This window comes from Hylobates moloch, unplaced genomic scaffold (genome assembly GCF_009828535.3).
Source record: "Hylobates moloch isolate HMO894 unplaced genomic scaffold, HMol_V3 SCAFFOLD_12, whole genome shotgun sequence".
NCBI lineage: Eukaryota > Metazoa > Chordata > Mammalia > Primates > Hylobatidae > Hylobates > Hylobates moloch.
Window position 1 is genome coordinate 54,140,915 of NW_026652287.1, and position 12,754 is coordinate 54,153,668.

The 12,754-nt window shown below is 45.2% G+C and overlaps 1 protein-coding gene and 1 long non-coding RNA gene across 2 annotated transcripts in view; one reads left to right on the forward strand and one right to left on the reverse strand.

Annotated features, from left to right (window-relative positions):
- LOC116479550 (E3 ubiquitin-protein ligase RNF4-like) overlaps positions 1 to 9,501 on the forward strand; it is a 265,307-nt gene extending 255,806 nt beyond the window's left edge. Inside the window, exon 2 of the mRNA XM_032762168.2 lies at positions 8,640 to 9,501. Within this exon, the coding sequence (XP_032618059.1) occupies positions 8,722 to 9,366 (645 nt within the window). The 5' untranslated portion in view covers positions 8,640 to 8,721 and the 3' untranslated portion in view covers positions 9,367 to 9,501. The remainder of the gene's footprint in view (positions 1 to 8,639) is intronic.
- LOC131380712 (uncharacterized) lies at positions 549 to 6,721 on the reverse strand. The gene is made up of 3 exons (XR_009208817.1): positions 6,669 to 6,721; positions 6,258 to 6,417; positions 549 to 630 (listed from the first exon to the last, which is right to left on the reverse strand). It is a non-coding gene; the product is annotated as an uncharacterized LOC131380712 (long non-coding RNA).
- Positions 9,502 to 12,754: the final 3,253 nt, after the last annotated feature.

Here is a 12,754-nt window from a genome sequence, read left to right on the forward strand (position 1 = left end):
CAAACAAAGGCACATAACATAAGTGATAAAAAAAAAAAAAGATATGTCATAATACCCCTGTAGGCAGGGCCCATGCAGAAGAGTCTCATCACCTAGGTTTTAGACACAGTTACTTCTCACAATACACAATTTATGCAAGACTCAGACACAAGAGGAAAGTCATGTAACCTAGGTGCTGGGCCCAGTGATATATTACAATCTCTCCTTGGGTAGAGTCCAGGCAGTAGAAAAGAGTTACATTACCTGGGTACTTGGTCCAGGAATATGTCACAATACCTCCTGAGGAAAGAGTCCAGGAAGGGGAGTCGCATCACCTAATTGAGTGGCCCTAAGATATATTTCCCAGTGCTCCTTGCAGGTAGAGCTGAGGATAATCAAAAGAGTCACATAACTCAGGGGCTGGGCCCCACTATATGTCACAACTGCCCTAGGTGCAAGTCTCTGGTATGAGAGAAGAGTCACATCACATAGGTACTAGGCCAAGCAATATGTCACAATCCCCACTGTAGGACTTTTTGTTACCCACAGACAATTGTTGTCTTGATTCGATCCGCTTTGAGAGGTGATTTATGGTCCACTATGGAATTTTGCCAGGTGCTTTTAAATGAAGGTTTCTGATAACTTTGGAGACTGCAACATTAGAACAGAGGAAAAATTTTCAGGACTCTCATGGAAAGCTGAAATGTTAATGAATATGAAGCAGAAAGGGAATTTGTAGCATAAACAGAACTAATAGAAGACAAAAGTAATAGTTTTTGCCTTTTTTCTTAAAATGCTGCAAATCCTTTTTTTTGTTTTTCAGAGTCAAAATATTTATAGCTATTTACAGTTTTTAACAACTGAGGAATGTATACTTCTGTAAAAAAAATTTGGAGCATATTTGTTTTTCTCTACCTGATTTCTCCAGAATGTAGAAACCTATTGGTATTTTTAATTTATGGAAATATAGTTATTTGCATACGTGCCATAAGCATGTTTTCTTTTGCAACAGGGCACAATTGGAGACACTGGTAATTTCACCAGACTTTGACTGGAATGGGGTGCTTTCCTTGAAGAAATCATACTGAATTTGTAGAGTCAATATAAGCCTTTTGGGAAACCTGGCCTCCGACTTTGTCTCCACAGTCCCTGTGCAGGGATCCTGACCCATGGTAAGTAAGGAATGTCATTTCTTTTTTTCCTTTTTTTTTTTTTAAGACAGAGTTTCCTTCTATCACCCAGCCTGGGGTACAATGGTGTGATTTCAACTCACTGCAACCTCTGCTTCCCAGGTTCAAGTGATCCTCCTGCCTCAGCTGCCTGAGTAACTGAGACTACAGGTGCATGCCACCACACCCAGCTAATATTAGTATTTCATGTCAAGATGGGTTTTCACCATGTTGAGCAGGCTGGTCTCAAACTCCTGACCTCAGGTGATTCACTCACCTTGGCCTCCCATAGTGCTGGGATTACAAGTGTGAGCCACCATGCCTGGCCAGGAATGTCTCTTTCTGACAGAACCAGGAGCCCAAAGTTATCTTGGGACCCCAAGAAGAGAGAAACTCACCCAACTCATAGGTATTTGATGGTACAAACCCATGGCTGGGCTTGGCTTTTAAAAAGTCTTTTTTGATATTCCTTAATGGAACATAGTTACATCAAAGCCAATTTTTAAAACATATGTGAAAAATAATTATTTTTGCTGCACTTTATACAAATAATCAGGCCAAGTATAAGACTAAAGCTTTTTATGTAAGTAAATCAGTTTTACCATGATTTGTCTTTAGTAGAAATGGAATACTGGAGAGAGAAAATAATTACGTTTCAAGAACTATAGTGCATCTGTTACTAGACTCATTTGTTGTTTTTGAGTATTTTCCCTGCTATTTAGACTAATTCTGCTTATTCCTGTGAACACACCAGTGATCTCTGACTGCAGCTCGAAAGAAACAAGAGAGATGGGTAATATAAAAATCCAGATCAGGGGCCAGGCATGGTGGCTCCTGCCTGTAATCCCAGCACTCTGGGAGGCCAAGGCAGGTGGATCACGAGGTCAAGAATTGGAGACCAGTCTGGCCAACATGGTGAAACTCTGTCTATACTAAAAATACAAAAATTAGCTGAGAGTGGTGGCACATGCCTGTAATCCCAGCTACTCAGGAGGCTAAGGCAGGAGAATCGCTTGAACACGGGAGGCGGAGTTGCAGTGAGTCGAGATTGTGCCACTGCACTCCAGCCTGGCCAACAGAGCGAGACTCCATCTCAATAAATAAATAAATAAATAAATAAATAAATAAATAAATACATAAATAAATAAATAAAGTAAGTAAGTAAATCCAGATCACTATTCTAACTGTGAACATATATTGGAATGAGGTAGTAAACCCATATCAGCTTTGTTCCAACGTCTGCCTTTATTTAGTTTACTTGGGATAATTTTACTTATTTTGCTTTACTGTTGTGGATTATATTGTTGTTGTGCTCTTTGTGTAGAAATGCAGGATAAGCTTGCTCAATGTTTTTCTTAAATAGAACACTTAATTTTGCAGGTATCATCTTTTGGTAAGAACTCAAGAGTTATAAATGGCCCTTGTCATACTGATGCTTTCTCACCTGGCCAGGCATGGTGGTTCACACCTGTAATCCTAGCACTTTGGGAGGCCAAGATAGGTGGATTGCCTGAGGTCAGGAGCTCAAGACCAGCTTGGCCAACATGGTGAAACCCTGTCTGTAGAAAATTAGCCAGGCATGGTGGCGGGTATCTGTAATCCCAGCTTCTCAAGAGGCTGAGGCGAGAGAATCACTTGAACCCAGGAGGCGGAAGCTGCAGTGAGCTGAGATCGCACCACTGCATTCCAGCCTAGGCAACAGAGTGAAACTGTCTCAAAGAAAAAAAAAAGATAAAGAAAAAGAAAGGTCAAATCACCTAGGTGCTGGGCCCAGAGATACTTCATAGCCCCTCATCGGGCACAGCCGAAGCAGTAGAAAAATTTACATAACCTAGGTGCTGTGGATACAGCAGTACATCCCAATACCCCTTGAAAGAAGGGTGAGCCAGAGAGTAACATCACAGTGTGAGGGACCAAAAGGTACGTTACAATGCCTTCTGTAGGCAGAGGACAGGGTGGAGGATTACATCACCTTCATGTTGGGCTCCACAATACGTCACCATGGCCCATGTGGGCAAAACCCAGGCAGGAGAGTCACATAACCTAAGTGCGAGGAGCCACAATATGTCAAAGTTGTCTCTATGGGCAGAACCAAGACATTGACTAAGTGCTGGGTGCAGCAAGATGTCACTATCCAGTCTGTGGGCTGAGCCCAGGCAGGAGTGTAAAAGTTCTCAAGTGCTAGGCTGAGGTATATGTCACAATCACAGCTGCAGGAAGATCCAGAGATGAGATTAACCATCCTGCATATGTCTTGCTTCTAGGTATGAGACGCACCATCTATGGTGGTGTTGGGTCTAATTGTATAATCCAAAAGCTCAACAGTTTAGGGAATCCATCCTTAAGAGCCTCAATCTCTCCTACAGGCTGTGTCCCTTTAGTGGAGTTGAAGCCTCACAGATATGCTGGATCTTGGTCTTAGTGTGACCAACCCACCTGTGAACCTAATCCATGTATGAATCAATTTTCCATCTTCAACTTTCTTTGGATGTGAGATTCAGAACCTCAACAGTCAGCTGTGTTCATGTGGAAGAATGACAATATTTACTGCCAGCTGGGTATACATATATGAGTGTCATAATCTCACCTCTATGCCATGCTCTGTTATGACACCCTTTGTATCACAAAGGTCTCAGAGCATATATATATATATATATATATATATATACACACACACATATATATATATATACACATATATATATATATATACACAGACACACACACATTAAAGTCACACTATGCTCTGAGACCTTTGTGCATCTACAGACTCATGATCCTACCTGTGGCCCCAAACCCAGGAATAAGAGTCAACATCTCTCCATTGAATACGTCCAGGTAGAAAGGATCTAACTTGCCAGAATTAGAAATGAGTCACCATCCCAACTGGAGCTGGATGTTCACGTATGACAGTCACAATCCAAACTGTGGGCTGTGTCAATGTGTGAAATTCAGGACCTCTCCAATGGGCTCTGTCCATCTGTGAGGGTGACAGTCTTAACAGTTGGTGGTATGTGTATATAAGAAACACAGTCTCACCTGTTTAGTGTGCCCTGTAATGACACTTTCTGTACCACTCAAGGGCTTTATATAGTATGTAAAAGAATAGTAGTCCTTTATGACCTTAATACATAGAGAAGACTCATAATCTCTCTCATTTTCCTAAGTCTAGTTATGGGAGACTGTATCTCTTCTATTGGCTGGTTTGAGGTATAAGAACAATTAATGAACCTGTGATCTGGACAAAATATATGTCACAATTCTACCTGTGGGTAGGAAGTGAGCAGCAGATTCACATCACTTAGGTTTTTGGCAAAGATATGTCACAATCTTTCCTGAGGTCAGAAACCAGGCAGAAGTCATATCACCTAGGTGCTCAGCCACAGATACATTACAATCCCCTCTTAAAGCAGAGTACAGGCAGCACAGCCATTTCACCTGGGTGCTGAGCTCAGTGATATGTCAAAATGCTCTCTGTGGGCACAGCCTAGGCAGGAGAGACACATCATCTGGTGACTGGGTCCAGCAATACATTACAACATTCTCTGTAGGCAGGATGCAGGCAAAAAAGGAGAGTCACATCTCTTAGGTGATGGAGGAAGAGACATCTTACAAGGCCCCTCATGGGCAGGGCCCAGGCTGTGCCTCCCATCCTAAAGGAATGATGCCCAGCTATATGTAACAATACCCAAGATATGCAGGGCCCAGGGAAAACAGAAGAGTAGCATCACTTAAGTTCTGGGTTTGGTGATGTGTCAAAATCCCCCATTTTGTCAAGGCCCAAGCAGAAGAGAAGAGTCACATCACCTAGGTGATGAATGAACAGATATGTTTTAATACCTCTGTAGGCAGGGCCCAAACAAATTTGCATCTCAAAAGTGTTTGGTCCAGGCAGGAGAGGAAAGTCACATCACCTAGGTATTGAGCCCAGTGACACATCACAATCTGTTCTTGGGCAGAGACCAAGAAGTAGAGGAAAGTCACTTCCCCTGGGTTCTAGGGCCAGCAAAATGCCACAAGGCCCTCTGTGAAAAGTGCTAAGGCAAAAGTATAGTCTCACACCACCTAGATGCTGGGTTCAGTGATATGCCACAATTTCACCTGTAGGACCTAGGCAGAAGGGTCAAAACACTCAGGTGCTGGGAAGAGCTGTATGATACAGTCACACATGCAAGATGGTCTAAGAATGAGATTAATGATCCCACACATGATCTGATTCAAGGTACGAGAGTCAATACCTACTGTATGTTGTGTCTAATTACACGAGTCACCATCTCAAAGGTGAACTGGATCTGTGTATTAAGTCCTCAATCCCTCCCATGAACTGTGTTCCCTTAGTGGAATCAGAGGCTCACAGGTGTGTTGAATCTTGGTCTGAGCGTCATCAACCCACCTGTTGACCAGATCCATGTATGTGATTCAATTTTTCAACTTTCATCTGCCTTTGGGTGTGAGGTTCAGAACCTCAAAAGTTGGCTGGGTTCATGTGGGAAAATGACAATCTTTACTCTTGTCAGGTTGCGCACAGGAGAGTCACAATCTCACCTATGTGCTTGGCCCTTTTAGGACACTCTCTGTACTATCCTAGGGCATTATATGGTTTGCATGGGAGCCACAATCCAGCTTGAGATTTTCATGCTGGTATAAGCCTATGATTGTATCTGTGTCCCTAAGCCCAGTTATGAGAGTCAACATCTCTCCAATTTTCTGGATTCGGATAGGAGAGCCCTCACTTTCTTATGAGCTGCATTTAAAAATGTTTTGCTATCCCAAATCTGGATGGATGGTCACATATGACGGTCACAATTCCAATTGTGGACTGCATCCATGTGTGGGATTCATAATTGCGGTCTGTCCATCTGTGAGGGTCACAATTTTAACAGGTGCTTGGTTGTCCATACATGCAAGTCAATTTCATCTGTGTGCTGGGCTCTGTGATGACACACTGCGTACAATCCAAAGACTTTATACCATAGGTGAGAGTGTGGTAATCCCCTCTGACCTTCAAAAAATAGGAGACCCAGAATCTTGTCCATTTTCCTAAGCCTAGCAATGAGAGACAGCATATCAACTGTTTTCTGGTTTAAGATATGAGAGTCGTCATCTCACCTGCGACATTGGACATGTAACCTGTGAGTAGGTAGTCAGTAGAGAGTCACATCAACTGGGTGCTGGGCCAGAGATTTGTACAATATTCCCTGATGGAAGGGACCAGGCAGGAGAGGAACATCACCTGGGTGCTGAGCCCAGTGATATGTCACAATGCTCCCTGTGGGCAAGGTTCAGGCAAAAGAAACTCATCATCTGGTCGGTAGGCCCAGCAACATGTTACGATCTTCTCTATAAGCAGGGTGCCAGTAGAAGAGGACAGTCACATCTCACAGGTAATAGATGCACAGATATGTCAAGAGGCCTTCTGTGAGCAGGGCCCATGCATGTGCCTCCCATCCCCTATGTGCTGAGTCCAGTGATATGACACAATACCAAAATATGCAGGGCCCCGCAAAATAGGAATGTCACCTCAACTAGGGTCTGGGGCCAGTGAATTGCTACAATCTCCTTTTTTTTGGCAGCGTCCAGGCAGAAGAGAAGAGGTAAATAACCTAGGGGATGAATGAAAAAATATTTTGTAGTACCCCTGTGGACACAGCCCATAGAGAAGAGTCATATTAACGAGGTGATGGACCCAGACATATGTCACAATACATGATGTATGCTTGGCCCAAACATGAGAGTCACATCATCCACTTGCTGGGACTAGTGATACATCACAATCTCTCCTTGAACAGAGACTAAGCAGTGGAGGAGAGTCATATCACCTCTGTGCTGTGTTTAGCAATGTGTCACAATACCCTCTGAGGGGAGAGCCCAGGCAGTATTGTCACATCACCTGGGTGCTAGGTCAGGGATATGTCACAGTCTTCCCTGAATGTGCGGACCAGATAGGTGAGTCACATCACCTGGGTGCTCAGCCAGTAATATGTTACAGTGTCCTTCTAAAAGCAGGGCACAGTTGGTATAGTCACATTACCTAGTTTCTGGAAGCAGCAATATGTCACAGTGTTCCACGGTGGGCTAGGCCCAGGCTGAAGAGACACATGACCTGGTTGTTGCACCCAGTGTTATGTCACAATCTTCTCTGAAGGCAGGGTGCAGGCAGAGGAGAGACACATCCCCTAGGTGATAGATGCAAAGAAATATCAAAAAGCCCTCTGTAGTCAGGGCCAAGGCAAAAGTCTCTCATCTCCTAGGTTTTGGACCCAGCAATGTGTCACAATAACAAAATTATGCAAGGCCCAGGTAAAAGAGGAGAGTCACACCATTAAGTGCTCAGTCCAGTGATAAGTTTCTATCCTTCATTTTGTCAGGACCCAGGCAGAAGAGGGGAGTCACATCACCTAGATAACTAACAACATGATATGTGATAATGCCCCTGTGGGCATGACCCATGCAGGAAACTTACATGACCTAGACATTGCACCCAGCCATGTCACAATAGCAACGTATGTACAGCCCAGGGAGGAGAGGAGCGTCACATAACCTAGGCCCAGTGATACATCACAATTTCTTATTGGGCAGAGCCCAAGCAGTAGAGAAGAGTCATATCACCTAGTTGCTGGGTCTGACAACATAAAACACTACCCCCTGAGAAGAAGATCAGGCAAGAGAGTCACATCACCTAGGTGATGGGCTCAGATATGTTATAATGTCCCCAGGTGAGCAGGGCTAATGAAGAAGAGGAAAGCCACATAAACTAGGGCCAGGGCCCAACTATATGTCACAGTCACGCCAGTGGGGAATACCCAGGCATGAGAAGAGAATCACATCACATAGGAGCTGGGCCCAGCAATATGTAACAATCTCTACTGTGAACAAGTCTGAAAATAAGAAGGGTCACATCAACTAGGTGATGAACTCAGAAATATGTGAAAATGATTTCTGTTGGCAAAGACCAGGCAGAAAATTTACATCATGTGTGCTGGGCTTAGTGATAAATCATTATCCCTTCTGTGGGCATGGTCCAAGCAGAAGAAAAAAGCCACATTACCTAGGTGCTGGGCCCAGAGTTATGTCACAATATCTTCTATGGAGAAAGCTGGCCGGGTGCAGTGGCTCACATGCCTCTAATCCGAGCACTTTGGGAGGTCGAGACAGGTGGATCATGATGTCAGGAGTTCGAGACCAGCCTGGCCAACATGGTGAAACCCCGTCTCTATTAAAAATACAAAAATTAGCCAGGAATAGTGGCGGGTGCCTGTAATCCTAGCTACTCGGGAGGCTGAGGCAGGAGAATCGTTTGAAACTGGAAGGCGGAGGTTGCAGTGAACCGAGGTAGCGCCACTGCACTCCAGCCTGGGTGAAAGAGCAACACTCCATCTCAAAAAAAAAAAAAAAAAAGAAAGCCTGGGCAAGAAAGAAGAGTCATCAAATAGTTCATGGGGTTCTCTGGAGTGCGCCGGCGGCGGTGCCTGCGGACCTAACTAGCTCCAGGACTTGAAAATACTGGAAATCTGTCCGGATCCAAATGCTTTTGCAAGCCAGATGAATAACCAGAGGGCATGAAAGGTTGAGAATGTTTGACTTCCCTGCAAACCTTGGTATAGATCACTTCCTTTTCTGTAGGAAAGGAAAAGCACCAAAGAGCACAACGAGTATAAGAAAGCATCGTGGTGGAGCAATAAATTCTAGACAAGCCCAGAAGCGAACTCGGGAAGCAACCTCCACCCCCGAGATTTCCTTGGAAGCAGACCCCATAGAACTCGTGGAAACTGCTGGAGATGAAATTGTGGACCTCACTTGTGAATCTTTAGAGCCTGTGGTGGTTGATCTGACTCACAATGACTCTGTTGTGATTGTTGATGAAAGAAGAAGACCAAGGAGGAATGCTAGGAGGCTGCCCCAGGACCATGCTGACAGCCGTGTGGTGAGCAGTGATGATGAGTTGTCCAGGGACAGAGACGTGTATGTGACTACCCACACTCCCAGAAACGCCAGCGATGAGGCCGCTACAGGCCTCAGGCTCTCGGGTACTGTCAGTTGTCCTATCTGCGTGGACCGATACTCAGAGATCGTGCAGAATGGACGTCTCATCGTTTCCACAGAATGCAGCCATGTCTTCTGTAGCCAGTGCCTCCGTGATTCCCTGAAGAATGTTAATACTGGCCCAACTTGTAGGAAAAAGATCAACCACAAACGGTACCGCCCCATTTATATATGAAGTATTCAGAGCTCCCCAGGAGAGGCGGATGGACAGACAGCCAGCCAGGTTCTCCAGTGGTATCTGCCTCTATTTTCCTGAGCTCAAAAAGACTGTTTCAAAACCAACGTCTCATATGTAAACTGCTCTTTTGTTTCCAACCCCTTCCTTTTGTTATCTCCAGTTTGATGCTATGGCGCTGGACCCAGGGCCCTCCCAGGCCATCTCTGTTCCTCTGGGGTGGTCCAGTTCTAGAGTGGGAGAAAGCGAGTCAGGCACATTGGGAATTGTGGTTCCAGTCTAGTTGCAGAATCTGCACATTTGCCAAGAAATTTTCCCTGTTTGGAAAGTTTGCCCCAGCTTTCCCAGGCACACCACCTTTTGTCCCAAGTGTCTGCCGGTTGATGAATCTGCCTGCTACACATTGACCAAGCCAGACCTGGTTCACCCAACTTGAGGGTCCCAGGTGCAAGAGTGGCCCCTTGAGGCCCTGGAAAGACCAGTCACTGGACTTCTTCCCTTCAGAGTCAGAGGTCACCCGTGATTCTGCCTGCACCTTATCATTGATCTGCAGGGATTTCTGCAAATCAAGAGAAACTCTGCAGGGCAATCCCGTTTCCTAAGAATGAAAAAGTGCAATAAAGGCCATTCGTTACCTACTTTTCAGCAGCCCACAAGATGTGGCACTATTAGCGTCCCCCTCAGAGGCTTAATGTTGCCTGTGGAGCAGTGCCCATCCCAGCCCGTTTCTGCCCACCAGTTGTTCTCAGGAACCTTACCCATGCTCCAGCATCCTTCACCTGGCACAGGACATGCAAGATAAATAGGGCAGGCACGTGTTTGGGTGTCCTCTCTTTTCTGATAAAATCCATCCTGTGCTTGCCACACGCCCTCCAGTCCTCAGTTCCTCAGTTCCCACTGCCTAACATCTGCCCCTGCATAGATACTGAGAAGTGGTGGCAGTAATTGTGGCCTTATCAGCCGCTCAGTTCCGGGCTTTTGCCCAGGTCACTGTTGCACCATGTTTCACAGAACCTGGCCCACCTGACTTGGCTTTCTCATCCTTCCCAACCCAGTGCCGTTTATTTCAGAAGCTCCTCTGGCCACTGGGCTTGGATGCTTTGGGCTTGTGACTGCTCCATAGGTTTTGATTGGTGAAACAGGGGCGCAGATGACAACCTCTCCTTCACTCCACAGGTAGACGGGAGCCTCACGTTTGCTCAGGGGCAGCAAAGTGGCCCAAGCTGCCCCTGACAGCACAGGGCCTGGGGGTGGCTAACGAGAGAGGCCTTATAGTGCCAGCCTGCCTCCTCTTCCTCAGAGGGCTTCACGCCAAACAAATGGCCTTTTCATGTGAAACATCTTCAGGGTGGGAAAGGGGCCACTTCTGGCTTTGTTAGCAATAACTGGCCTTCAGTTTACCCTTCTGAAGGAGCAGGGACTCAGCACAGAATTCACTTTAAATGGGGCTGAAGGAGTGTCCCTCCTCTATGTGAAAAGAAAATTGTTTTATTCTTCATTCTGACTTTTTAACTGTTTGGCTCACTTCCAGTCAGTTTGAATGAAAATAATAATTTTCTACTTGGAGTTGAAGAGGGCAGAATCCTCAGCTCTCATCATTGTGATGTGTAGCGTGTCTGCTCTCTGACTAGACATCATTGCCATTAACTTTCTTCTAGGCATCACGGGAATGTCACGATGCCCAGACTTGGAGCAAGGCAACCTTGGAGCCAGTCCACTAATAAAATATGGTAACATCCATTTTAAAATTTCTTTAAGTTTTCTCCTTAAAGACAACTTCAGTGGTTAATTATAAAATTTGTGTTACTTCGTCCTAAATTAAATTGATAAAAAGATTTAAAAATGTGTTTTGTTTCTACTATTCAGAAACTGCAAACTAGGGAAAAGTTGGTGTGAAAAAAATGTCTTTCCTTTTTTCAATGTACATAGTTCAACTCTTTCTTTGTTACATTTAAACTATATCCATGGATATCAGTCTGCTTTGGACTCCTCTGCTAGTGTTAAAGATGGAAATAAAACCATTAATTTGAAAAAAAAATAGTTCATGGGCCCAGAGGTACATCACAATGCCCCTTGTTAATGGGGTCCAGGCAGAAGACTCACATCAACCTGCTAGTGGGATCAGCAATATGTCACAATGCTTTTGGAGTGCAGGGCCAAGGCAAAAGAGGAACATCACTTTGGTGCTGGGCCCAGTGATATGTCACAATATTCCCCATGAACAAAACCTAGAAAGAAGAGTCACAGCATCTAGGTGCTGGGGCTAGCAATCTCTTTCAATACTCCCTGTAAGCAGGAACCCAGCAGGAAAAGAGAGTCACATCATCTGTGTGATGGGCACAGAGATATGTCACAATACTTTCTGTAGGCAGGACCTAGGCAAGAGAGTTACATGACATAGATATTAGAACCAACAATATGTCACAATGGCCCGTGTGGGCAAGCCACAGGCAGGAGCGTCACATAACCTGGTTATGGTTCCCCTATGTTAGCTGCAGTAATGTGTCACAGTGCTCCCTGTGGGGAGCGCCAAGGCAGGAGAATAAATTTACATCACCGAGATCCTGGGTTCAGCGATGTGTTACAATCCAATCTGTGGGCTGAGCCCAGGCAGGAGAGTCAAAAAATTCAGGTGCTGGACAGAAGTGTTTGTCACAATCACAGCTGCAGGAAGGTCCATGAGATTAACCATCCTGCACAAGTTACGGTTCCAGGTATGAGAATTAACACCTCCTTTATGTTGCATTTATGTTCAGGAGTCACAATCTCAACCGTGGACTTGATCTGTGCATGAGACCTTCCACCCATCCTCTAGACTGTGTCTCCTTAGTGGCCTCACAGTTTCTCAAGTCTCAGGGGTGCTGAATCTTGGTCTGAGAGTCACCAGCTTACTTGTACACTGGACTCAAGGATGAAAGTCAATTTTTCAACTTTTGTAACTTTTACTGGTTTTGAGATTCAGAATCTCAACAGTGGGCTGTGCTCATGTGGAACGATGACAGTTATTACTGTCAGCTGGGTCTGCATATGAGTGTCACCATCTCACCTGTGTGCTGAGATCTGTTAGGACATAATCTGTCCTATTTGAGGGCTTTATATGCATAAGAATTGCTGGCCGGGCGCAGTGGCTCAAGCCTGTCATCTCAGGACGTTGGGAGGGTGAAGCAGGCGGATCACCTGAGTTTGTGAGTTCAAGACCAGCCTGACCAACATGGAGAAACCGCGTCTCTACTAAAAATACAAAATTAGCTGGGTGTGGTGGCACATGCCTGTAATCCCAGCTACTTAGGATGAGGCAGGAGAATCACTTGAACCCAGGATGCAGATGTTGTGGTGAACTGAGATTGCACCATTGCACTCCAGCCTGGGCAACAAGGGCAAAACTCCA